This window comes from Salvelinus fontinalis, chromosome 6 (assembly GCF_029448725.1).
Source record: "Salvelinus fontinalis isolate EN_2023a chromosome 6, ASM2944872v1, whole genome shotgun sequence".
Classification (NCBI taxonomy): domain Eukaryota; kingdom Metazoa; phylum Chordata; class Actinopteri; order Salmoniformes; family Salmonidae; genus Salvelinus; species Salvelinus fontinalis.
In genome coordinates, this window is record NC_074670.1 from 73538499 (window position 1) to 73565284 (window position 26786).

Sequence of the window (26786 nt, forward strand, 5' to 3'; positions counted from 1 at the left end):
CGCCGAAGAAGATAAACCCCACCGAAGAAGACTAGCTTGCCTTGTGGTAGCTGGTAGATCTCTTCAGTTGTCCAATTCATTTTCAGTAAAGGGTATTTTCAAGAATGCCACCTAAGGGGAAAGGTGGCAAGGAGGCAGGGAAAGGTGGCAAGGGAGGCAAAGGTCTGTTTATTCTTCACTAAATCGACAAAGCATGTTGGATTGAACAAACATGCTAACTAGCTAGCCAACTGAACAACACAGCCTGTGTGCAGTTCAGTGGCAGTTAGTTAGCAGCTAGGAAACGTTAGTTATCTCCATGTAAGTCATGTTATTATGTTGAATGTTATCGTTCAGGTGGAGCTGCTGCAGGGGGTGGAGACAAAGAAAAAAAGGAAGAGAAGACGATTAAAGGAGGCACTTCTGTTAAGGTGGGTAGCTATGTTAGTTACTCTATGCAATGCTACATTCTAGCTACACCATATAGTCTTTAGCTACACTGTGTGTTCTTATGTAAGTATAGACAGCTAGTTAAATTGACTGACTATGCTGTTTTAACGTATTCCCCAGGTCAGACATATCCTGTGTGAAAAACATGGTAAATGTATGGAGGCGATGGAGAAACTGAAGGCTGGGGTTCGCTTCAGTGAAGTGGCCTCACAGTACAGTGAAGACAAAGCCAGACAAGGGGTAAAAGAGCAGTTCCCATGCACATACCTATTGGTTTATCATGTATAGGGCGCTGTCTGCTAGTACCTAAAAGGTCCACTGGATGGCATCCTCTTTGTCTTGCTGTCTACAGTTTTTCAATATTGTTGTTCAGATGAGAGAACTGGGGGGAATATTCATTAGTCGCAGACTGTTGTGGAACATTTTGGTCTGCCAAACTTTTTGCAACAGAAACCGTGTACTCTGGGAACCAGACAGATGTAAAAGCAATGAAATGGGAGAGACCTACCTGAATCTGTCCAATAGAAATGGATTTCTCATTTTGGAGTGATTTGTTTCCATTGCAAATCATTTTGCAACAGTGTCTGACTTATGAATACACCCCTGTTTTAGCCTTTGTGTGACTGTGGCAATATTGACTGTAGTGTTATCCTGGTTGTGACAGGGTGATCTGGGCTGGATGATAAGAGGGTCTATGACCGGACCCTTCCAGGACGCTGCCTTCGCCCTACCCAACAGCACCATGGACAAACCCATTTACACAGACCCCCCCGTCAAGACCAAGTTTGGCTACCACATCATCATGGTGGAAGGGAAGAAATGAACCTAAGGCTGGTAGCGGTAATGCACCATTAACAGTGGATGCCAACCACCATTAAACCCCATCGAAGAAGAAGAATGACCCAAAGGAAAGATCCACTACTCTTTACTTTGACATTGTGCCATCTCCTCAGAGAAAGCAGAGTGTCCCAATCAAAACAACTTCTTTTCTTTCTCTTGCATAATGTTTTTCATGTCCTGGTAATGGCACAACAAAAGCTAACAATTAAATGCACTGTGAAGAGACACCGGCTATTAAGATCCTGTCTGTAGCTAATAAAAAGTGGTGTAATTTTTACACTGGTGGTCAATTTAACAAACATTGTAAAATGTATGTGAATGAATGCCCATTGAGTTTGTTGCACAAACTTACTTCTGATACAAAGTTGTCCACTGCTTTCAGAACAAACATGATACAATTAATGTTTGATATTGCCTCGCTTTTCAATCATGCAACCAACGGTATGCCACTTACATTCCAAGTAATTGAATAACCTAAGTTAGATACTTTCAATAATGAAACTAATTTAATGAAGAACCTAAAAGTAAGAATCCCGCTTCGACAGCTCATTGGCCCAATAATATGGAATCAGATGACGTATTGTTTCCGGGTTCCCTTTCTGGCGGAGATCACAAAAGGTTACTTTCGGTCAATTCGTTCGGCAAGAGGGATCGACTGATCGGGTTTGGCTGCTGAAGGTACGAATGTTGAAAGCTTGCCAGGTAAATGGCTGTCAACTGCTAGCTGGCTGCTGTAATCTTATTAACAATGTAATCCGTATGTAGATAGAGGCTAATTTAAATGGCCAATATAAATATCTGTCTGCATTCATCTCTAACATAGGCGACTGCTAAAATGAAAGCACGTAGAATGTCTATTTTAAAGATCAAAATACGTTTACTTGGAACGTAAGGGAACTGAAACTAGTTCTTGTGTGTGGCCCTCTGGTCTGTCTGTCAAATTTGGGAATTTGAAGAACACAAAGCAGTGTCACTTTCAGTCGTTTTAAAGTGCTTTCGGTTTACCAACAGCCTGGCCTACTCGGAGTAAACTGTGTTGACTTGCACCTGCGTGTAGAGCAAAGTTGTGTTCTCTGTTGATGTGCAAATTTGACTGCAATCAGGTGGCAACTTTTTTTAACCAAATTATGTTTGTGGGTGTGTATACTTTGTGGAACGTTCCAACAGGAAACTGTTCCATAAACATACGGTTGCCAACAAACAATGCATACAAAGTTGTATAGCAGCAGAATAAGATACCGGGTAGGGAGTGGGTTTATTTTAATTACGGTACGTTTTTCACTCACCACGTTTATTCCTGAAAAATGTCTTTCCTCACTCTGGTAGCCTATGGACCAACATTAAGAATAAGCTACGCGGTGATTTGATGCCTATTCGGCAGCTAGTTAGCTAGGTCAATTGATCATGCTACTTTGTATGCGTTGTTTGTTGGCAAAATTGTTATTTATTACGTTTTTGGAAAAGATTCCTGCTCGAACGTTCTACAAATTATACCCACCCGTTGCTGCTGTATGATGGATGCGTCACATGATATAATCACGACCCATATAAATAGATCGCCTAGTCTCATGCCTAGTCTGGATTCATAAAATGAAAGAAAATAATATTGTCCACATTTAGATCATGACTTCTGTGTATGGCAACAACACTTTGACTTCAGCTCTGTGTCTCTGTCTTTCCGGTCCACTTGTCAGTGTGTAGTCCAATCAAAGGATGCTATCCAGGTTTAATGTTTAAGCCTGTTATGATGGCTTAAAGAGCAGTCAGCGTGACCAGGAGTACCCCAGTACTCTGACCCTGATCAGCTCATCGTGGGTTGAGCTGGGAAGATATCATTGGTCGTGACTGGCTCCATCTTCAGTTGGCTGAACTGTGGACATTGGTCAGTGAGTCAACTGGCTACTGGGGCTGGGTCTCAACACTGTGTCGTGGCTTCTTCTCCTCATCTCCTTCAGGAGAGTATACTGGGTGTGTTCCCACAACTTTGCTACCACCTGTCCTGCCCTACTCTGCCAGATCAGGGATCGTGGAGAGGACACAAGGAAAGGAAGCTAGTTAATAAGACACAGCCGGAGTAGCCTATATGAGGACCCAGAGCACAGTAGACTGGGTTGGTTGTTGTTCACAGGGAAAGGTAATTCAGGCATTGGAGGAGTGAAGGCAAAGTTCATTTCCACACTCTGGCTGCACCCTGTCCTCACATAGGACAGCTAACCTAGGGAGCAAGAGGCCAGCACTGGGAGAGAGGTGCCGTGTGTCTATACACATTTGACCATACTTGTGAGTACCAAAAGTCAGCGCAAAACCGTAAGTCAACCAAAATGCAGAGAAGTGAGGACATTTAGCCGGTTCTCACTTGTAAAAAGGCTATTTTAGGGTTAGAGTAAGGGGTTCAGGGAAAATCTGATGTTGACTGGGAATCCATTCCCTTTTTAATGAAGCCTCCGGCATGTGACATACTGTAGTAGTAAACTACCATTCCGTGTTGAAACCCTCTTGTCAAAATAACAAGCGGTCTAGAACAGGTAGACAAGAGAATCCTAACCTAATGATGTTATTGATAGATCCAACCTGACCATCACTGCTCTGTCTGTTTTCACTTACCCTTTTCTCACATATATTAACACCTTTTATTTTGTGTTCCAACATTAGGCTTACTCTGTTTGGATTGAGTGGACTTAGAACCAGGCGGCATCAGCCTAAAGTAAGCCCCTACTTGTCTCTGGATCCTTGGCATCGATAAGGCTCATCTCCTCTCCGGTTCACCTGACACCCTGACATTTAAACCCCCCCAATCCAATATGGGTCTCCACCAATCAGAGCTCCACTCCCTGTTCCTCCTCCCCCTCCACCTCGTGGTGTGGCTGTACTCCCTCCTTTCCTTCCTGCCCTGGTACTACCTCACCAGGGCTGGGGAGAAGAGAACCCAGGCCACACGGGTCAAGGCTCGCTCCACCTCCGGCCACTTCGAGGGGCCATACCGCTGTGTAGACCGCTTCCAGAGCTTGGCCACAGAAGACTTCCCTGGGAAAGACACGCTGGACAAACTGTTCCAGCAAGCCGTACAGCGCTTTGGGGACTCTGACTGTCTAGGGACAAGAGAGGTACTGAGTGAGGAGAATGAGCCCCAGCCCAGCGGAAAGGTCTTTAAGAAGGTAACCTACATGAATACGCCTGTCATAGTGCTACGTACGCCTGTCATAGTGCTACGTACGCCTGCCGTAGTGCTCCTGTAAGTTGCTCTGGATAAGAGCATCTGCTAAATGACTAAAATGTAAAGGTCGTAATGCTACATACGCCTGTCGTAATGCTACATACGCCTGTCGTAATGCTACATACGGCTGCCATAATGCCGCGTTTACGCGCTAGTCGGAACATTGACATTTTCCGATGTGCTAACTGGTCAAACGTGGCACGTGTATAACTACAACCAGTTAGAAATGTCAGTTTCTTAGTTCCGACTAGCATTTGAACGAGGCGTTAATGCCACACGCCCGGCAGTGCTGCACAGTGCCACAAATGCCTATTGTTGTGCCCAACTCAAATTAAGCTACATATGTCTACATAAAGCTGTCTCTCTTCGCAACACATGATCTTCACCCAGCTCTAGCTGACCTAAAATAAACAAGGAAGTGCACTCTTCCTCTATTCTAATAGGAGAAGAGCGCCTGCCAAATTACAAACATTCAATCGACTAACATGTGACAATCTCCTCTCTTGCAGCTGATTCTGGGGAAGTACTGCTGGCTGTCCTACCAGCAGGTAGACTCTGTAGTGAGTTACATGGGCAGTGGGTTGGCAGCACTGGGCCAGCAGCCTAAGAGTATGGTTGCCATCTTCTGTGATACGAGAGCTGAGTGGATGATCTCTGCTCAGGCCTGCTTCAGATACAACTTCCCATGTAAGTACTGTACCCTGAGGCTTCTTCCCAAATGGCACTCGATTCCCTACCTACGTAGTGCACTACTTTTTACCTAAAATAGTGCACTACATAAGGAATAGGGTGCATTCTGGGAGGAGATGGAAGGCTCAACATGACTAGATGTAGCCAACTAAACAACAGGGCTTTCCAGAACGTTTGATTAATCATAGTCATGTTGGCCGGGTGTTGGGAAATCTATAACATATAAAGATATCTTTAAATAGAGGTACATTGTATTAGATTAGAATGCCTTTTGTACACTAACACTGGAATACATTTTGTTCAGGTCAGCACATAACAAATACATTCATACAAATTCAGAGTACCCTGTCATGTACCCAGTCAGTTCAGTACCCTGTCATGTACCCAGTCAGTTCAGTACCCTGTCATGTACCCAGTCAGTTCAGTACCCTGTCATGTACCCAGTCAGTTCAGTACCCTGTCATGTACCCAGTCAGTTCAGTACCCAGTCAGTTCAGTACCCTGTCATGTACCCAATTAACAGAATTGGGATGTACATAATTCGATAATGTGCCTAATTCCCAATCAGTCCGGGAAGTATTGTGCAAGAATAAGAGATAGAAAATGACCCTAACACAATGTCTAAAGTGCATTGCCATTGCTCTGTGTTTACATAGTGGTGACGTTCTATGCGACACTGGGAGAGGAGGCGGTGGTGTTTGGACTGAACGAGACGGGAGTCACACACCTCATCACCAGCGCAGAACTACTGGAGACCAAACTGAAGGTGAGCTAGAACCACCTGACCTAGAACATAGAACCCTAGAATGGCTCAGTTGGGTTGAAACATGGTAGTGCAGCAGAGTTGATGGTTTGACCGAATGGACAGAATATACACTTGAGTTTACAAAACATGTTTTCTCCATGACATAGACTGACCAGGTGAAAGTTATGATCCCTTATTGATGTCACTTGTTTAATCCACTTCAATCAGTGTAAAAGAAGGGGAGGAAACCGGTTAAATAATTATTTTTATGCCTTGAGACAATTGAGACATGGATTGTGTTTGTGATATTGAGGGTGAATGGGCAAGACACAAGATTTAACCGCTTTTGAAACGGGTATTGTAGTAGGTGTCAGGCGCACCGGTTTGTGTAAAGAACTGCAACGCTGCTGGGTTTTTCACAACAGTTTCTCGTGTGTATCAAGAATGGTCCACCACCCAAAGGACATCCAGCCAACTTGACACAACTGTGGGAAGCAGTGGAGTCAACATGGCCAGCATCCCTGTGGAACACTTTCAACACCTTGTAGAGTCCATGTCCTGATGAATTGGGGCTGTTCTGATGGCAAAGGGAGGATGCAACTCAACATTAGGAAGGTGTTCCTAATGTTTCTATACTCCGTAGTAAACGTATGTGTCAACTAGCCTCAATTTTGAGTCCTTCTCATATGTGTTGCAATTGTCTGAGACTATTTGCCAACCGTAGCTAAGTCACGTGTCTGAATTTTATATATATATATATATATATATATATATATATATATATATATATCCAAACTTTCCCAGAGACTCCCTCGGAGAGTGGGGTCACGGACAGGGATGCATTTCTACTTGCTAATTGAACTTTTCTCCTCCCTCTATTCTTCATAGGGTGTTCTCTCTCAGATCCCCAAGCTGAAACACATCATCTCTGTAGACCAGAGGAGGGTCAGTACAGAGGGATACCCACCTGGTCTCGCCATCCACAGCATGGCATCAGTACAGGAGCTGGGGTCACAGCCTGACAACTGTGAGTAACACCAGAGTACTGCATGAGAAATGCTATGAAAATGACACAAGTAATGTTAGAGCATGGTTTTGGTCCATACCAGCACTAAAACACTTGATTAAACTAATTATCAATATCTTAATTGGCCAAATCGGGTGTGTAAGAGCTGTTGAACCATTGGCTGTGTCTGTTACAGTGAAGTGAGACCTGTTAAACCAACCAATGTCTCTGTTACAGTGGCTAGGCCGGTGGTGAGTCCTCAGCCATCAGACCTGGCTGTAGTGATGTACACCAGTGGTTCTACAGGCAGACCCAAAGGAGTCATGGTCGTCCACAGCAACCTCACCGCTGGAATGACCGGACAGTGTGAACGCATCCCTGGCCTAGGGTGAGTGACAGTTGGGTTTAGTAGTTTTACAGGGGGGAGAATAGGCTCTCTCCCTCCCTGCCTCCTGAGGCACCCCCTTAACCCATACCCATAACTCAGGGGTTCTCAAACTTTTTTGATAGCATATTTATCAGGGACCCCCTCATAATCACAACCCAACTCGAGTGAGATACAAAATAGCATACAAGGAGTTTTACTATGATATCGGCAGTGCATTGCCGAACGAACCAAGTATCGGGCCCTGGGAAGGAACATATTAAAGGCGCGCCTCTTGGAATTGGAGAGAACATTTTGCAGTTTTCAAGCGAATTTCCTCTAATTCTATAGATTTTGTCATGGGACAGATTATTTTTTTTTTCAGCTTTAAAGCTAATATCCTGCAATTCTACACATTGTTTCATGAGGCAGAGAACTTTGCAGTTGTTTAAATTACACTGCACTTAAGGAGGGAATAGATGAAGTATTGATTTGAAAATATTGAATTGGTGGAGTACTGTGGATACCAATATCCCCGTGAGCCTCCCAGGCCCATGTAGCCCAGGGTTAAAAACATAAATTCTAGATTAATATTATTGTATTACACACTGTTAACGTATTCCACGGATCCCTGAGACAAAATTAATTGTTCATTTCAACGACAAAAAGAATGTACCAGTTTTAAAAGTTTGGACACATGTTCTCATTCAAGGATGTTTCTGTATTTGTACTATTTTCTACCTTTTTCTACAATCATAGTGAAGACATCAAAACTATGAAATAACACATGGAATCATGTAGTAACCAAAAAAGTGTTTAAAAAATCCAAATATTTGAGGTTCTTCCAATAGCCACCCTTTGCCTTGATGACAGCTTTGCTTTGGCATTCTCTCAACCAGCTTCACCTGGAATGCTTTTTCAACAGTATTGAAGGAGTTCCCATATATGCTGAGCACTTGTTGGCTGCTTTTCCTTCACTTTGTGGTCCAACTCATCCCAAACCATCTCAATTGAGTTGAGGTCGGTTGATTGTGGAGGCCAGGTCATCTGATGCAGCACTCCATCACTCTCCTTGGTCAAATAGCTCTTACACAGCCTGGAGGTGTGTTGGGTCATTGTCCTGTTGAAAAACAAATGGTAGTCCCACTTAGTGCTGGGCGATATGACCAAAATATTATATTATATGGTATTTTGAAAAAATATTGACGGTATTTGACTTTTTATGTTTTTTAATAATAAAAGTTCTACATTTGTTTTATGATTAGTGCGTGACCCTAGGGTGGGAAAATATACATTCTAAGTGATTTCAATGGAATTTTCTCCATTCGGATTGTTTTATACTGTTCAACTTCAACCCCCCAAAAAAGTCATGATTTTCATCCATTTCTGCATTTGAGGTCATTTCCTCACTGCCATGTAGCTGCATGATATGGACAAGTAATCTGGGCCTTATTTTTAACCAAATGTTGCAATTGGAATTGCTATTTATAGCTTAACACTTGGGTTAACTGTTGGAATCATGGGAATAGAATGTCTATTGTAATTATATAGTTAGAATATAATACTGGGCACTTTTAATATGACAACAAATGAAAATGCCAGGGAGAAGTTATTGTGACAGGGTAGGAACTAATGTTTATATAGGGTCCCCTACGAAACACCTAATCTTTGGCTACATTGAATGTTTTCTCTTAGCTACATCATGTAGCTAACAAATTCTTGCTTTGTGTTTACCTCTTCACTTTAGAAGACACTGTTGCACAAACAACATGCTGATTTTAAGTCTACACAATCACTGGTATTATCAGGCTGTAAAGCTAATTATGCTTGCTCTTACTCAGTACATTTTATTAGCTAGCTAGCTAGTGATTAGCGTTAGCGGCTAACAAGATTTAGGAACAACTTGCTAAGAAAATATAAACTAGCTATTTGCAGATGTAAGAAATACAAGCTAATAGTGTAATTATAGAATGCTAGTAGATTTATATTAAGAAGCAAAGTGACAACTGCATCATTGTCATCAACAGTGTTGCATATTCTTATCCGCAGACTTGACAGCCTTGGTTTCTCAAATGACTGCCTCGCCTGGTTCACCAACTACTTCTCTGATAGAGTTCAGTGTGTCAAATCGGAGGGCCTGTTGTCCGGACCTCTGGCAGTCTCTATGGGGGTGCCACAGGATTCAATTCTCGGGCCGACTCTCTTCTCTGTATACATCAATGATGTCGCTTTTGCTGCTGGTGATTCTCTGATCCACCTCTACACTGTGCTAACTAACCTCCAGATGAGCTTCAATGCCATACAACTTTCCTGCCGTGGCCTCCAACTGCTATTAAATGCAAGTAAACTAAATGCATGCTCTTCAACCGATCGCTGCCCACAACTGCCCGCCTGTCCAGCATCACTACTCTGGACGGTTCTGACCTAGAATATGTGGACAACTACAAATACCTAGGTGTCTGGTTAGACTGTAAACTCTCCTTCCAGACCCACATTATGCATCTCCAATCCAAAATTACATCTAGAATCGGCTTCCTATTTTGCAACAAAGCATCCTTCACTCAAGCTACCAAAAGAAAACCCTCGTGAAACTGACTATCCTACCGATCCTCGACTTCGGCGATGTCATTTACAAAATAGCCTCCAACACTCTACTCAGCAAATTGGGTGCAGTCTATCACAGTGCCATCCGTTTTGTCACCAAAGCCCCATATACTACCCACCACTGCGACCTGTACGCTCTCGTTGGCTGGCCCTTGCTTCATACTCGTCACCAAACCCACTGGCTCATCTCTAAGTCTTTGCTGGTAAAGCCCTGCCTTATCTCAGCTCACTGGTCACCATAGCAGCACCCACCCGCAGTACGCGCTACAGCAGGTATATCTCACTGGTCATCCCCAAAGCCACTTCCTCCTTTGGCCGCCTTTCCTTCCAGTTCTCTGCTGCCAATGACTGGAACAAACTGCAAAAATCGCTGAAGCTGGAGACTGATCTCCCTCACTAACTTCAAGCACCAGCTGTCAGAGCAGCTCACAGATCATTGCACCTGTACAGTCGTGGCCAAAAGTTGAGAATCACACAAATATTAATGTTCAAAGTCTGCTGCCTCAGTTTGTATGATGGCAATTTACATATACACCAGAATGTTATGAAGAGTTATCAAATTAATTGCAAAGTCCCTCTTTGCCATGCAAATGAACTGAATCCCCCCAAAAAAACATTTCCACTGCATTTCAGCCCTGCCACAAAAGGACCAGCTGACATCATGTCAGTGATTCTCTCATTAACACAGGTGTGAGTGTTGACAAGGCTGGAGATCACTCTGTCATGCTGATTGAGTTTGAATAACAGACTGGAAGCTTCAAAAGGAGGGTGGTGCTTGGAATCATTGTTCTTCCTCTGTCAATCATTGTTACCTGTAAGGAAACATGTGCCGTCATCATTGCTTTGCACAAAAAGGGCTTCACAGGCAAGGATATTGCTGCCAGTAAGATTGCACCTAAATCAACCATTTATCGGATCATCAATAACTTCAAGGAGAGCGGTTCAATTGTTGTGAAGAAGGCTTCAGGGCGCCCAAGAAAGTTCAGCAAGCGCCAGGACCGTCTCCTAAAGTTGATTCAGCCGTGTGATCGGGGCACCACCAGTACAGAGCTTGCTCAGAAATGGCAGCAGGCAGGTGTGAGTGCATCTGCACACACAGTGAGGCAAAGACTTTTGGAGGATGGCCTGGTGTCAAGAAGGGCAGCAAAGAAGCCACTTCTCTCCAGGAAAAACATCAGGGACAGACTGATATTCTGCAAAAGGTATAGGGATTGGACTGCTGAGGACTGGGGTAAAGTCACTTTCTCTGATGAATCCCTTTTCTGATTGTTTGGGGCATCTGGGGAAAAAAGCTTGTCCGGAGAAGACCAGGTGAGTGCTACCATCAGTCCTGTGTCATGCCAACAGTAAAGCATCCTGAGACCATTCATGTGTGGGGGTTGCTTCTCAGCCAAGGGAATGGGCTCACTCACAATTTTGCCTAGGAACACAGCCATGAATAAACAGCCATGAATAAAGAATGGTACCAACACATCCTCCGAGAGCAACTTCTCCCAACCATCCAGGAACAGTTTGGTGATGAACAATGCCTTTTCCAGCATGATGAGGCACCTTGCCGTAAGGCAAAAGTGATAACTAAGTGGCTCAGGGAACAAAACATCGATATTTTGGGTCCGTGGCCAGGAAACTCCCCAGACCTTAATCCCATTGAACTTGTGGTCAATCTTCAAGAGGCGTTTGACATTTATGAAATGCTTCTAATTATACTATAATTATTCCATAGTAACATCTGACAAAAATATCTAAAGACACTGAAGCAGCAAACTTTGGAAGTTAATATTTGTCATTCTCAAAACTTTTGGCCACGACTGTACATAGCCCATCCAACTACCTCATCCCCATACTCTATATATTTATTTTGCACCCCAGTATCTCTACTTGCACATCTATCCCTCCAGTGTTTAATTGCTATATCGTAATTACCTTGCCACTATGGCCTATTTTATTGCCTTGCCTCCCTTATCTTACCTCATTTGCACACACTGTAATATACTTTTTTTTATACTGTATTATTGACTCTATGTTTGTTTATTCCATGTGTAACTCTGTGTTGTATGTGTTGAACTGCTTTGCTTTTTCTTGGCCAGGTTGCAGTTGTAAATGAGAACTTGTTCTCAACTAGCCTACCTGGTGAAATAAATAAAATATGCTGCATTGACCATGCAGAGTGAATGCAAGTGTCGCTTGGTTGAGGAACATCAAATGCGCTCCTCGAGTTAGGGGGCGTGGCTAGGTCTGTGTGGAAAGCGACATAGAGCGAGTGGAGAGAGATGACTCAAGTAGCAAAGTAAACTATAAAATGGACGTTACACATTGCGTATCACATTTTAACAAACTAAACATTCAAATTCCCCTATAGAAGTTCTAATATTCATTGCTCGTGTTTCTGCAGCAATTCGACCATGAAGGCCTGATTCACGCAGTCTCCTCTGAACAGTTGATGTTGATGTGTCTGTTACTTGAACTCTGAAGCATTTATTTGGGCTGCAATGTCTGAGGCTGGTAACTCTAGTGAACTTATCCTCTGCAGGAGGTTAGGTCACTCTGGGTCTTTCCTGTTGCGGACCTCACGAGAGCCAGTTTCATCATAGGTCTTGATGGTTTTTGCGACTCCAGCTTAAGAAACGTTCAAAGTTCTTGAAATGTTCTGGATTGAATGACCTTTGTCTTTAAAGTAATGATGGACTGTCGTTTCTCTCTACTTATTTGAGCTGTTCTTGCTATAATATGGACTTAGCCCAATTTGGTAAAATAACATCTTCTGTATACCACACCGACCTTGTCACAACAACTGATTGGCTCAAACGCATTAAGGAAAGAAATTCCACAAATTAACTTAACAAGGCACACCTGTTAATTGAAATGGATTCAGGGTGACTTGCCTCATGAAGCTGGTTGAGAGAATGCCAAGAGTGTGCAAAGCTGTCAAGGCAAAGGGTGGCTACTTTCAAGAATCTCAAATATAAAATATATTTTGCTTTGTTTAAAACTTACTACATGATTCCATATGTTATTTCATAGTTTTGGTGTCTTCACTATTATTCTACAATGTAGAAAATAGTAAAAATAAAGAAAAACCCTTGAATGAGTTAGGACACACCAACGTTTGACTGGTACCGTATACCTGTCTGCAGAGCCCACTTTGAGAACCCCTGCTCTAACTGTATTCCTAACCCTGTTCTTTGCCCCTGACCTAACTTCACATAGGTTATGTACCTGCTCTCTAAAAACCTTACTCTAACCCCTGACCCCATGCAGTATTATAATGTATCTGTTCTCTGTCCAAAAGACTCCTAAATAGCCTACCTGCCCTTAAACCTCTGACCCTAATGCTAACCATGTTCTCTCTCAGGCCTAAAGACACCTACATAGCCTACCTGCCTCTGGCTCATGTTTTGGAAATGACAGCAGAAATCTCTTGCATGGCGTACGGCTGTCCCATCGGTTACTCCTCCCCTCAGACACTCTCTGACCAGGTAATGAACGCTTGATTTAATCAGTGGTTCCCCTGTTATTCTGTCTGCATACTGTCACTGAAGATAATTAAAGCCTCTTCATTCAGTCCCATGTTGATGCCCTCTCTTCTCCTCTCTCTCTCCAGTCCACTAAGATAAAGAAAGGAAGTAGAGGAGACAGCTCTGTGCTGAAACCAACTCTAATGGCTGCTGTACCGGTAAGACAACTGTCGTGGAAATTCAGTACTGAGAGAGATTTGGTCATTTCTTTGAACAATCATCTTTATTTAATATCGATTTAATTATTGCAATAAGAAACCGTCAGCCCAACAGTCTTGACTGTTAGACTAACTAATAATAAAAAAACAGACATCTTATATAGGATTACTAAAATGTTTAGTCATGCAGATCAGGGGGCATCATAAGCCACCCTGGGCTCATCCTGTCTATCTGCACCTGGTTATCTTAACCCCCGACCCTGGCCTAATTTCCCAGATGCCAGGATGTCTAAGAACCATTGTGGCCTTTGTTCTACTCCTCTCTATCCCAGTTACAACCACTCCACCTCCTGTCTGGAATGTTTTATCACCAAGTCAATCAATTGTCAGCTCAAACCCCACAGGCCCAACTCAAACCACAGACACAGATTAGAGGGTACTCATCAACCCTTATTTGATGCATAAACAGTATTATAACAATCTTGTCACTTTTTTATCTGTCTGGTCTACTGTACCGTTTGTTTGTTTGTTTGACCAGGAAATTCTGGACCGCATCAATAAGAATGTGATGAGTAAGGTTGGGGAGATGAGTTACATTCAGAGGACGCTGTTCAACCTGGGATACAACTACAAACTGGAGCAGGTCAAGAGGGGTTACGATGCTCCTCTCTGCAACGTGTAACAACATTTTATACCTTGCTAACATGTGATATCTAGTAGTAGTAAAATGTGTTTTCTGACGATCACATTAACCTAGAGAATAAGTATTATTCGCATGTTAAATGATTGTGTAAATCACCTAGAATAACCACACATGTATCCAGAGAGGGAATCATACATTAAACAGAACTATTAGTTTTAGTGTATTAGTGTGTGTTTACAGTTCTGTGTGTGTGTGTCTAGGCTGCTGTTCAGTAAGGTGCGCAAGTTGCTGGGCGGCAGGGTGAGGCTGATGTTGTCTGGAGGGGCTCCGCTTTCCTCTGCCACACAGAGGTTTATGAACATATGTTTCTGCTGTCCTGTGGGCCAGGGGTACGGACTGACGGAAACCTGTGGAGCTGGCACCATCACCGAGGGTAAGGGAAAGGGGGATACCTAGTCAGTTGTCCAACTGGATGTATTCAACTGAAATGTGTCTTCTGCATTTAACCCAACCCCTCTGAATCAGAGAGGTGCGGGGGGGCTGCATGTCTTTGAGGCCTCGGGAGGGTATGGAGTGAGGAGGGCGGGTAGTATGGAAAGCCTTTGCTTTACCTGTATAACTAAAGGTTGTGTTTCCTCTATTCCCCCTGTCCAGTGGCAGACAACAGCACGGGTAGAGTTGGAGCTCCTGTCATCTGCTGTGAGATCCGACTCAGGGACTGGCTGGAGGGAGGCTACACCAATCAGGACAAACCTCACCCCCGAGGGGAGATTCTGATTGGAGGGCCTAACATCACTATGGGTTACTATAGGAACGAGAGTAATGGCCAGGACTTCTTTGTGGACGAGAAGGGTCAGAGGTGGTTCTGTACAGGAGACATAGGAGAGATCCACCCTGACGGATGTCTGCAGATAGTGGGTGTGTAACGGGTGTGCGTTGGAGGATTTTCTCATTGTCCATCATAGGCATATACATTCTAACCTAGTGGCTAAAAATTAAAAGCATCTGTAAATGAATTTAAAGCAATATCTTGCATTGTGGCGTGTGTGTGTTATTGCTCGTTAGATCGTAAGAAGGATCTAGTGAAGCTCCAGGCTGGGGAATACGTCTCTCTGGGGAAAGTAGAAGCTGCTCTGAAGAACTGCTCCCTCATCGACAACATCTGTGCTTATGCTAACAGGTGAGCCCTAGCCCAGTTTTACCTCTCAGACCCTAGTGGTAGAGGTTTACATTTGCAGAGTGTGAACTGGTCTTAGATCTGTGCTTACTGGCAACATGTAACTCCAGTGATCTCAGCCTATATGGGTGCTTCTAACCCATGAACTCTGACATTGGATCCATTCTTACCTCTAACCCCTGCAGTGAGCAGAACTATGTGATCAGTGTTGTGGTACCCAACCAGAAGATGTTGACTGAGCTGGCTAGACAGAGGGGAGTGAAAGGGAGCTGGGAGGAGGTGTGCACCCACCCTGCCATGGAGAAGGAGGTGCTGAAGGAGATCAAAGAGGTGGCCACTTCAAGTAAGAACCCCTGGGTCCTATTCATTAGAGCATACCGTAGCAAAACGTTTGGCAACATAAACAAGGGTTCAGTCTGTTTTCTTAAGTTTGGTCTAGTGAATACAACCCTGATGTCTATTAGATTGATTTAGATGTTTGGATTGATTTCGTCTCACTGGGCAGGTTTCCATCGACCCAGGTTCATGTGACAATGTCAAAATGATTGCGGCGTATAATGTAAATGGAAAACGTAGGATACATTTTCTAAAGAACTAATACATTTTTATGTTTTACAGGCAGATTTTTCTATTGTCGAACTTGTTTTATTGCGACAAATAATAAACCGTTTTTCTAATAAATTATGATGGCCAGATAATATTGAACGTATGCCATTCGAGGCTGCTCAGAGGATGAACGGGAGGACCATCCTTAGTGAATTTCATAAAAATGAAAATTGTAAAACATTTAAAGTTACGCTTTTTAGATAACTAGACTAAATATAATCACGTCACCAAACAATTGATTAAAACACATTTGGCAATGAAGGTATACAAGTAGCATCAACAGCACTCTGTAGGGTAGCACCATGGGGTAGCTGGAGGACAGCTAGCATTCGTCATCCTCTGGGTACATTGACTTCAATACAAAACCTAGGAGTCTCATGGTTCTCTCCCCATTCCATAGACTTACACATTATGACAGGCTGGAGGACATCCTCCGGAAGTTATCAGAGCACTGGCAGCATGAACTGACATGTTGTCCACCCAATCAAAGGACCAGAGAATTAATTACTTAAAGCATAATCTAGTACTGAACGCATAAGCTTCTTCCACTTACTTAGCTAGCTAGTTTAGCATACTGAAACACCCTGCTCAAACAGAGGGATGACATGTTGGCTAGCTGTCTGACCTAACGAACACAACACTGGAACTCTTCCAAGTCAAGGTAAGCTTTTAGTAATACCAATCTATTGCCACCGGACCCGCAGGGGGAAACTGCTTACTGACTGTACACTAACGTTACTGCATGATTGTAGTGGGTTTACTAACTTGTTAGCTCTATTAGCTGACTATGATGTTACTTTAGCATTTTTATTTTATTTTACCCGGTAAGTTGACTGAGAACACATTCTCATTAACAGCAATGACCTGGGGAATAGTTACAGGGGAGAGGAGGGGGATGAATGAGCCAATTGTAAACTGGGGAAGATTAGAGGACCGTGATGTTATGAGGGCCAGATTGGGAATTCAGTCAGGACAGCAGGGTTAACACCCCTACTCCTCTTACGATAAATGCCATGGCATCTTTAGTGACCAGAGGCAGGACACCCGGTTAAAGTCCCATCCGAAAGATGGCACACTACACAGTGCAATGCACCCAATCACTGCCCTGGTGCATTGGGATATAATTTTTTTTTCCTTCTGGCCCTCCAGCAGCATGCACGTTGTCAACAATACTATGGTGACAACGATGCAGGTTGTGTGTAGCGGTTTGGCTTGGAAAGTTTTGTTTTTTCTCGCCTGGTCACCTACAGCTGATGTGCATTTGAAGTCAAGTGAAGGGGTAGAAGGAGGAGAGCACATAGAAGAAATACAACGTGGCTGCTATGAAAGTGAACTGCATTTGAGTGATCAAGGGTGTATTCATTCCGCCGATTTATATTAAGACTTTTCATAAAGGGAAGCAAACGTAACAAAACTGGGATAAACATGACCTGAATTTGTACAAGTACTCTCGTTTGCAACTGCTGGACTGATTACATCCTAGATCAGCTAGATGCAGGCAAGAGTGTGCAATGTGATATTGAATGTCTGTCTGTTGCCTCAAATTTCTCTTGACCTGTGTGCAGGGTATAGGGAAAATAAGAGTATCATATAGAAGCCTAAACCTATCAATGTTACATTGAACTGGGTGAATGGAATATGAATGAGTCATCCAATATGTTGTAATATAAATAAGGCCATGCTCATGAAAGTGTCCTCCTTCATCATAAACGGCACTGACCGTTTAAAGCACAACTCATTTAATTCTAAATGCCTACTGCTTGAAAAATCTATTTATTCAACAATGTGTTTCTTGACTTTCAAAAATGCCTGAATTGATTCACATTGCAATTTCACCATCAAATTGTTTCAGACCAGCTAGGCCAAGTTATCTCCACAGTGTAAGTAGGCACATGAGAATTACTGTATTAGAATATGGCAAATATTAGTCAATTCTTGCATTCTATCCATACTGTTTTTTTTCAGGGTCCCTGAGATGTTAAAGATAGGTGGGCAGGGCATTAAGTACCACAGTATAACCCATAAAACCTAGCGGTCAAACAGGGATATGGTTCCATTCATGTTTTTTTCCATAGGGGATTTTAGAAAGTTAAAACAAGGTCTGTTTTGTGCAGGCTTACCCTGGGAGGACATTTAGAGAACTGTGAATCTCTAGGACAAGGTGACTTATCAATATAGTACCTGTATTTATACCCCCAAAATTGTAATGCTAATGTGGCTATCATAAAGAATAGAGCTAGTCACCTTGTCCGAGAGAGCGTTACCCTGGTGTGACGTTTTGATAACTGTGTAAGTCTACACAACACAGCCCTTAAGTGTTTCTAAAATCCCCAGTGGGAAAAATGAATGGTTGAAAAAGGATTGGAACCATTTCCCTGTTTGACAGTTAGGTTTTGTGGGGCTACTAACCAGGATGTTGCCAATTTGCCTAATAGGATAATTGAAACACTAACCACATTTTTATTCGACAAGTGTTTATATAGGTGTGACGTTCAAGGGAAATGCATCATGGCAGACAATTGTTGCAACAAATTTCTATGCAAACTTAAATGTCGACAAAATAAATGGATAAGTTAATGGAACACAGATTTTGTAATGACCTTCCCCTCTCTTTACATCACCTTCCTTCTCCCTCCTAGTTAAACTCCAGAGGTTTGAGATCCCAGTCAAGGTACACCTCAGCCCAGAGCCCTGGACCCCTGAGACAGGACTGGTGACTGATGCCTTCAAGCTGAAGAGAAAAGAGTTGAAGAACCACTATCTCCAACACATAGAGAGGATGTATGGGAGGCCGTAATGTAACGACCTACAACTTCCTCTAATGCTCATAGGCCTCTGGTCAAAAGTAGTGCACTATATAGGGAATAGGGTTCCAGACCTTGAGAGGTGCAGGGTGTGCAGGCTTTCGCTCAGCCCTGCTGTAACATTTGATTTCAGCTAATCAAGGTCTTGGTTACAAGCAGCCAATTAGTTGAATTTGGTGTTAAGAGTAGGGCTGGAGCAAAAGCATCCACACTGTGTAGCTGTTCGAGTAGGGTTGGCTACTCCTGACCTAAACCAAAGTCGCCAACGTTCTGCTGTTAGTTTGTAGCCTCAGTCGGTGCCAGTCAGGTTTCTGCTTCAGCTGACTGTCGTCTTGTGGCACCCTATTCCCTAAGCCGTACACTGCTTCTGACCAGAGTCCTATGTGCTCTGGTCAAAAGTAGTGCACTGTAAAGGGAATAATTTGGGATGCAGCTCTAGTGTTCAACAGAAACTGTTCAATACCCAGGTTACTATTGTGTGTGTGTGTAAAGAATATCTCTATTAGACAGTTATTTGTGCTAATAATGTACTTGTAGAAAAACATTGCACTCAAGCACGTCCAGTTCTGCCCTCAACTGTTGTCATTAGAAGACACTGAGTCTGAACTGTAGATGGTAAATTATTTATTGGGAAATCAAACTTGAAGCTGATCCAGCATTTATAGAAATGTATGTTTATAGAAAAGTCCACTACTTTCACCGACAAACAAATGGAACATTGAGGAAAGGGAAACATTTAGTCAACGCTTACCTGCCATTCCAGCCTAAGCTTTGTAATGGATGTATTTTTGAATGTCTGTATTTCTCATGTTATGTAGTTGTTCTGCTGCCCTCTAGTGGTAAAATGGCAGTATCAACATTACTGTGCCTTTCCCTGCTCTCACTTCCCAGTGTCTGTTAAATTTGGTTATTTATTTAGAAGCATGTTAGCCAAGGTATATTGTAAGACTAAATAAGCATTGACTATACCAAATGTTTTGCTTTTGTTGCACCAAACATCACTCAGGAAACTTAAAATAGCTATTTAATATTATTTGGCCAGAAGGATAGACTGCATGGGCAATAGCAATTGATGTTTTTACCTGAATAGTCAAAGCAATGTTGTGAAAATATTAGTATCCTTGTCATAACAAAAAGGTCTGTAATTAACATTTGAGTCCATTTCTTTCTCCAACTACTGTGAAAAATGGTTACTTATTCAGTTCTGGGGGTCACATGCTTTAGAGGACATTGGTGAATAAAAATGTTTTGTATTTGACTACTTTGCCTAAAGTCTTTTGTACTAAAAAAAACAAGTATAACTTTGAAGAAAGTGGGCTGTAGCAGATATACCAACTATAAGACGGTCCATAACTGGTCAACTTTTATAAAAATCTTAAAGCAGGGTTGTACTCATCAGTCACCATACAAACTTGTCATTGTAGCCCGTTGCAATTTGTTTTGCTATTGTGTGCCCAAAAGAATATGACCCTGAAAACATATTAAAGTAGCCCTCAGCTACTCCAGTCCTGGAAGCGGAAACAGTCACTGGCAATCTTCCAGACAGGCTGGTCACTGGTGGGTGAGGCCTGGGCTGTGAGGAGGAAGTTCTGATTGAAGTAGCGCTGCTTTTGACCGTCAAACTTCACCTGTCCTGCCGTCACCACCAGCAGCGTGGTCTGGCCCTGCGTTGCCTGCTCTGTATGGGAATATAAGGAGGGGAAAATGGTGTTGGCCTCTTTCCACAAACCTGATCACATTATGTTTCTCTTGTGTGATCAGGATGGTGGAACGAGGCAAAAGTTGGACTACTATATATTTTGGGTTGCAAATGTCAGTATTATACATTTTTAGGAAGGTGAATTTTTACCATCAATGAATCCAAGCTTATCAAAAAACAGGATTACAGTCTAATTGCCAAATATGAGTCAGAAGCATTTCTAAATGAGGATATAAAGACGTACATGCTGTTTAGTGTCAACAATATAATTGGGTCTATATTTACCTCCATTAAAACATGTTTTAATTGAATGTGCAATATGAGTCAATCATTGTTTACATTAACTGAATAGATCCCAGTTTTGAAAATTGTAATTGTGGGAAAGAATCTCACCATGCACTGGCTGACAGTCCAGAGTCTGGATACTGAACTCGCTGGAGGGAAGTGACTCAAAGAACTCTCCAAGAGCAACCTGCCCTGACACAGCATTCCCGTTCCAAACCAGGGTCGCTTTGTCCAGGTAGAGCCGCATCAAGTTCTGGGGAAAGATCAACAGTAGGGAGTTAGCTATCAACAGATTTTTTTTTTTGAAGGAACCCACAAAGTATTTTCCAGAGTAGGGATACCAAGGGAGGTGTTTGTACCTGTGTAACCAGTATGGTTGAGTGCATTCACACAGCCCAGATGAATCAGTACCTACCCTTCTTTTCTTGTCCATGCAGTCATAATAGATGTTGGTGAACTCCTCTGAATACCTGCATGATGCGTCAACGTGGGTCCTGAAATCCTAGAGAAGGGACAAGAGGTGTGATTGAATGACAGCCATTGACAACTTGGTCCATTTGGAGATATGCCTTAGATTTTTTTGCGGGAGGGAAATAGATGATAGAATTACATTTCAGAAATAATTTACTTCAATAGAATCTGAGTCAGACCACAGCGATCCTGCCGCTGTGTTAAAGCAAGGGTGGGCAACATGCGAGCCCATTCAATCTGGCCGGGTGGGGGATTTTGGGTAAAAAAAGACACTCCAGGCCACTCTTGAATGTCTAAAACTAGATAGACGTTATAATGGGACTTTTTTTGGCCCACATTGATTTTGACAGCTGAATTTTGAAATCACTTGATGGTTGCCCACCCCTAAGTCACAGGGAGACCAGTCGTCCTCAGGTCTAATTAAAATGATGGCATAGGTGGTAATCGTGTACTTGCGCTGTAAGGCTGTCACTAGGTAGCAGTTAACCATGATGAAGGCCTGTAGTTAGGTAGCAGTTCACCATGACGAAGGCCTGTAGGTAGGTGTGTGGCAGTTCACCATGATGAAGGCCTGTAGGTGGGTAGCAGTTCACCATGACGAAGGCCTGTAGGTAGGTGTGTGGCAGTTCACCATAATGAAGGCCTGTAGGTAGGTAGCAGTTCACCATGATGAAGGCCTGTAGGTAGGTAGCAGTTCACCATGATGAAGGCCTGTAGGTAGGTAGCAGTTCACCATGATGAAGGCCTGTAGGTAGGTAGCAGTTCACCATAATGAAGGCCTGTAGGTAGGTAGCAGTTCACCATAATGAAGGCCTGTAGGTAGGTGGGTGGCAGTTCACCATAATGAAGGCCTGTAGGTAGGTGGGTGGCAGTTCACCATGATGAAGGCCTGTAGGTGGGTAGCAGTTCACCATAATGAAGGCCTGTAGGTAGTTAGCAGTTCACCATAATGAAGGCCTGTAGGTAGGTAGCAGTTCACCATAATGAAGGCCTGTAGTTAGGTAGCAGTTCACCATGACGAAGGCCTGTAGGTAGGTGTGTGGCAGTTCACCATGATGAAGGCCTGTAGGTGGGTAGCAGTTCACCATGACGAAGGCCTGTAGGTAGGTGTGTGGCAGTTCACCATAATGAAGGCCTGTAGGTAGGTAGCAGTTCACCATGATGAAGGCCTGTAGGTAGGTAGCAGTTCACCATGATGAAGGCCTGTAGGTAGGTAGCAGTTCACCATGATGAAGGCCTGTAGGTAGGTAGCAGTTCACCATAATGAAGGCCTGTAGGTAGGTAGCAGTTCACCATAATGAAGGCCTGTAGGTAGGTGGGTGGCAGTTCACCATAATGAAGGCCTGTAGGTAGGTGGGTGGCAGTTCACCATGATGAAGGCCTGTAGGTGGGTAGCAGTTCACCATAATGAAGGCCTGTAGGTAGTTAGCAGTTCACCATAATGAAGGCCTGTAGGTAGGTAGCAGTTCACCATAATGAAGGCCTGTAGGTAGGTGGGTGGCAGTTCACCATGATGAAGGCCTGTAGGTGGGTGGCAGTTCACCATGATGAAGGCCTGTAGGTAGGTGGCAGTTCACCATGATGAAGGCCTGTAGGTAGGTGGCAGTTCACCATGATGAAGGCCTGTAGGTAGGTGGGTAGCAGTTCACCATGATGAAGGCCTGTAGGTAGGTGGGTGGCAGTTCACCATGATGAAGGCCTGTAGGTAGGTGGGTGGCAGTTCACCATGATGAAGGCCTGTAGGTAGGTGGGTGGCAGTTCACCATGATGAAGGCCTGTAGGTAGGTGGCAGTTCACCATGATGAAGGCCTGTAGGTAGGTAGGTAGGTAGCAGTTCACCATGATGAAGGCCTGTAGGTGGGTAGCAGTTCACCATAATGAAGGCCTGTAGGTGGGTAGCAGTTCACCATAATGAAGGCCTGTAGGTAGGTAGCAGTTCACCATAATGAAGGCCTGTAGGTGGGTAGCAGTTCACCATAATGAAGGCCTGTAGGTAGGTAGCAGTTCACCATGATGAAGGCCTGTAGGTGGGTAGCAGTTCACCATGATGAAGGCCTGTAGGTAGGTAGCAGTTCACCATAATGAAGGCCTGTAGGTGGGTAGCAGTTCACCATGATGAAGGCCTGTAGGTGGGTAGCAGTTCACCATAATGAAGGCCTGTAGGTGGGTAGCAGTTCACCATGATGAAGGCCTGTAGGTGGGTAGCAGTTCACCATGATGAAGGCCTGTAGGTGGGTAGCAGTTCACCATGATGAAGGCCTGTAGGTGGGTAGCAGTTCACCATAATGAAGGCCTGTAGGTGGGTAGCAGTTCACCATGATGAAGGCCTGTAGGTGGGTAGCAGTTCACCATGATGAAGGCCTGTAGGTAGGTAGCAGTTCACCATAATGAAGGCCTGTAGGTGGGTAGCAGTTCACCATGATGAAGGCCTGTAGGTGGGTAGCAGTTCACCATGATGAAGGCCTGTAGGTAGGTAGCAGTTCACCATAATGAAGGCCTGTAGGTGGGTAGCAGTTCACCATAATGAAGGCCTGTAGGTAGGTGGGTGGCAGTTCACCATGATGAAGGCCTGTAGGTGGGTAGCAGTTCACCATAATGAAGGCCTGTAGGTAGGTAGCAGTTCACCATGATGAAGGCCTGTAGGTAGGTAGCAGTTCACCATGATGAAGGCCTGTAGGTAGGTAGCAGTTCACCATGATGAAGGCCTGTAGGTAGGTAGCAGTTCACCATGATGAAGGCCTGTAGGTAGGTAGCAGTTCACCATGATGAAGGCCTGTAGGTAGGTAGCAGTTCACCATAATGAAGGCCTGTAGGTAGGTAGCAGTTCACCATGATGAAGGCCTGTAGGTAGGTAGCAGTTCACCATAATGAAGGCCTGTAGGTAGGTGGGTGGTAGTTCACCATGATGAAGGCCTGTAGGTGGGTAGCAGTTCACCATGATGAAGGCCTGTAGGTAGGTAGCAGTTCACCATAATGAAGGCCTGTAGGTAGGTAGCAGTTCACCATGATGAAGGCCTGTAGGTAGGTAGCAGTTCACCATAATGAAGGCCTGTAGGTAGGTGGGTGGTAGTTCACCATGATGAAGGCCTGTAGGTGGGTAGCAGTTCACCATGATGAAGGCCTGTAGGTAGGTAGCAGTTCACCATGATGAAGGCCTGTAGGTAGGTAGCAGTTCACCATGATGAAGGCCTGTAGGTGGGTAGCAGTTCACCATGATGAAGGCCTGTAGGTGGGTAGCAGTTCACCATGATGAAGGCCTGTAGGTGGGTAGCAGTTCACCATGATGAAGGCCTGTAGGTGGGTAGCAGTTCACCATGATGAAGGCCTGTAGGTAGGTAGCAGTTCACCATGATGAAGGCCTGTAGGTGGGTAGCAGTTCACCATGATGAAGGCCTGTAGGTAGGTAGCAGTTCACCATGATGAAGGCCTGTAGGTAGGTAGCAGTTCACCATGATGAAGGCCTGTAAGTGGGTAGCAGTTCACCATGATGAAGGCCTGTAAGTGGGTAGCAGTTCACCATGATGAAGGCCTGTAGGTAGGTGGGTGGCAGTTCACCATGATGACGGCCTGTAGGTAGGTAGCAGTTCACCATGATGAAGGCCTGTAGGTAGCAGTTCACCATGATGAAGACCTGTAGATAGGTAGCAGTTCACCATGATGAAGGCCTGTAGGTAGGTAGCAGTTCACCATGATGAAGGCCTGTAGGTGGGTAGCAGTTCACCATGATGAAGGCCTGTAGGTAGGTGGGTGGCAGTTCACCATGATGAAGGCCTGTAGGTAGGTAGCAGTTCACCATGATGAAGGCCTGTAGGTAGGTGGGTGGCAGTTCACCATGATGAAGGCCTGTAGGTAGGTAGCAGTTCACCATGATGAAGGCCTGTAGGTGGGTAGCAGTTCACCATAATGAAGGCCTGTAGGTAGGTAGCAGTTCACCATAATGAAGGCCTGTAGGTGGGTAGCAGTTCACCATAATGAAGGCCTGTAGGTAGGTAGCAGTTCACCATAATGAAGGCCTGTAGGTGGGTAGCAGTTCACCATAATGAAGGCCTGTAGGTAGGTGGGTGGCAGTTCACCATGATGAAGGCCTGTAGGTAGGTAGCAGTTCACCATGATGAAGGCCTGTAGGTAGCAGTTCACCATGATGAAGGCCTGTAGATAGGTAGCAGTTCACCATGATGAAGGCCTGTAGGTAGCAGTTCACCATGATGAAGGCCTGTAGGTAGGTGGGTGGCAGTTCACCATGATGAAGGCCTGTAGGTAGGTAGGTAGCAGTTCACCATGATGAAGGCCTGTAGGTGGGTGGCAGTTCACCATGATGAAGGCCTGTAGGTGGGTAGCAGTTCACCATAATGAAGGCCTGTAGGTAGGTAGCAGTTCACCATAATGAAGGCCTGTAGGTAGGTGGGTGGCAGTTCACCATGATGAAGGCCTGTAGGTAGGTAGCAGTTCACCATGATGAAGGCCTGTAGGTAGCAGTTCACCATGATGAAGGCCTGTAGATAGGTAGCAGTTCACCATGATGAAGGCCTGTAGGTGGGTAGCAGTTCACCATGATGAAGGCCTGTAGATAGGTAGCAGTTCACCATGATGAAGGCCTGTAGGTAGGTAGCAGTTCACCATGATGAAGGCCTGTAGGTAGGTAGCAGTTCACCATGATGAAGGCCTGTAGGTAGGTAGCAGTTCACCATGATGAAGGCCTGTAGGTGGGTAGCCGTTCACCATGATGAAGGCCTGTAGGTAGGTGGGTGGCATTTCACCATGATGAAGGCCTGTAGGTAGGTGGGTGGCAGTTCACCATGATGAAGGCCCGTAGGTAGGTGGGTGGCATTTCACCATGATGAAGGCCTGTAGGTAGGTGGCAGTTCCAGTGCCTGTAGGCCTTCACCATGTTAAACTGCAGCCTTGCCTGGCATGAATTTATTTACTTTTTGTGTGGGTAAGTATGTAGGGAGGGAGGGAGAGGGGGTGTACGCTGTGTCAATTGATTCTATTAATTTATGTGGAAGCAGCAGCACTATTATCCAAATCAAATTACGCCTCAGGGACAATAAATTATATCATAACTAACAGTGTTGCTGGTTCTAACCAATGGTGTATATATGAATCACTGGTTCAAACCCAGCTTCACTGTCCGATCACGTTGGCTGCATTGGTGGCCCCAGTGGCTTTTGTGAACAGTACACCGCTGTTCACATGTAGGGTTTGTAGTGTAGCTAGGTGTCTACAAATATATAACCAACAACTAAAAACGTAACTACAATAAAGAACACATGAGGTTAGCTTATTGTAGTTAGATAGCTAGAAGATAAACTTACAACTGTTGCAGCCATCGCTGTAGACCTTTTGTTGTCTTTCCTCGTCGTCAAACGGACAAGCAATTTCTACATTTGAGGGATATCAAAACACCACAGCATTCAACTTCAAAAACACGATGTTAATGAAAATGTGTGTGATTCAAAATAATGTTTTTGTCGACGAGCGTGTGGTGTAAATACTTCCGCTGGTCATAGATAATGTTTCTTCAAAATAAAAGTAA

The 26786-nt window shown here is 44.1% G+C and overlaps 3 protein-coding genes across 6 annotated transcripts; 2 read left to right on the forward strand and 1 right to left on the reverse strand.

Moving 5' to 3' along the window:
* pin4 (protein (peptidylprolyl cis/trans isomerase) NIMA-interacting, 4 (parvulin)) lies at positions 1-1546 on the forward strand. The gene is made up of 4 exons (XM_055928047.1): positions 1-162; positions 337-410; positions 550-669; positions 1094-1546. Exons 1-4 carry the CDS (start codon positions 105-107, stop codon positions 1250-1252), a joined length of 411 nt encoding a protein of 136 aa, XP_055784022.1. The 5' UTR covers positions 1-104; the 3' UTR covers positions 1253-1546.
* Positions 1547-1853: 307 nt separating this feature from the next.
* Positions 1854-20053, forward strand: LOC129858685 (long-chain-fatty-acid--CoA ligase 4-like). 4 transcript variants are annotated; one of them, XM_055928005.1, is made up of 14 exons: positions 1854-1947; positions 3922-4424; positions 4993-5170; positions 5830-5939; positions 6807-6945; positions 7162-7312; positions 13245-13368; positions 13494-13565; positions 14104-14243; positions 14469-14641; positions 14863-15126; positions 15274-15388; positions 15571-15728; positions 18631-20053. In XM_055928005.1, exons 2-14 carry the CDS (start codon positions 4071-4073, stop codon positions 18786-18788), a joined length of 2136 nt encoding a protein of 711 aa, XP_055783980.1. In that variant the 5' UTR covers positions 1854-1947; positions 3922-4070; the 3' UTR covers positions 18789-20053. The 4 variants fall into 4 exon arrangements, with proteins under 4 accessions (XP_055783980.1, XP_055783979.1, XP_055783978.1 ...); XM_055928004.1 differs by having other exon boundaries at positions 1872-1971; XM_055928003.1 differs by lacking the exon at positions 1854-1947 and adding an exon at positions 3251-3576.
* On the reverse strand, positions 19403-26786 carry nxt2 (nuclear transport factor 2-like export factor 2). Its single transcript, XM_055928046.1, has 4 exons — positions 26566-26786; positions 21195-21281; positions 20888-21032; positions 19403-20473 (listed from the first exon to the last, which is right to left on the reverse strand). The coding sequence occupies exons 1-4, from the start codon at positions 26578-26580 to the stop codon at positions 20289-20291; spliced, it is 432 nt and encodes a 143-aa protein (XP_055784021.1). The 5' UTR covers positions 26581-26786; the 3' UTR covers positions 19403-20288.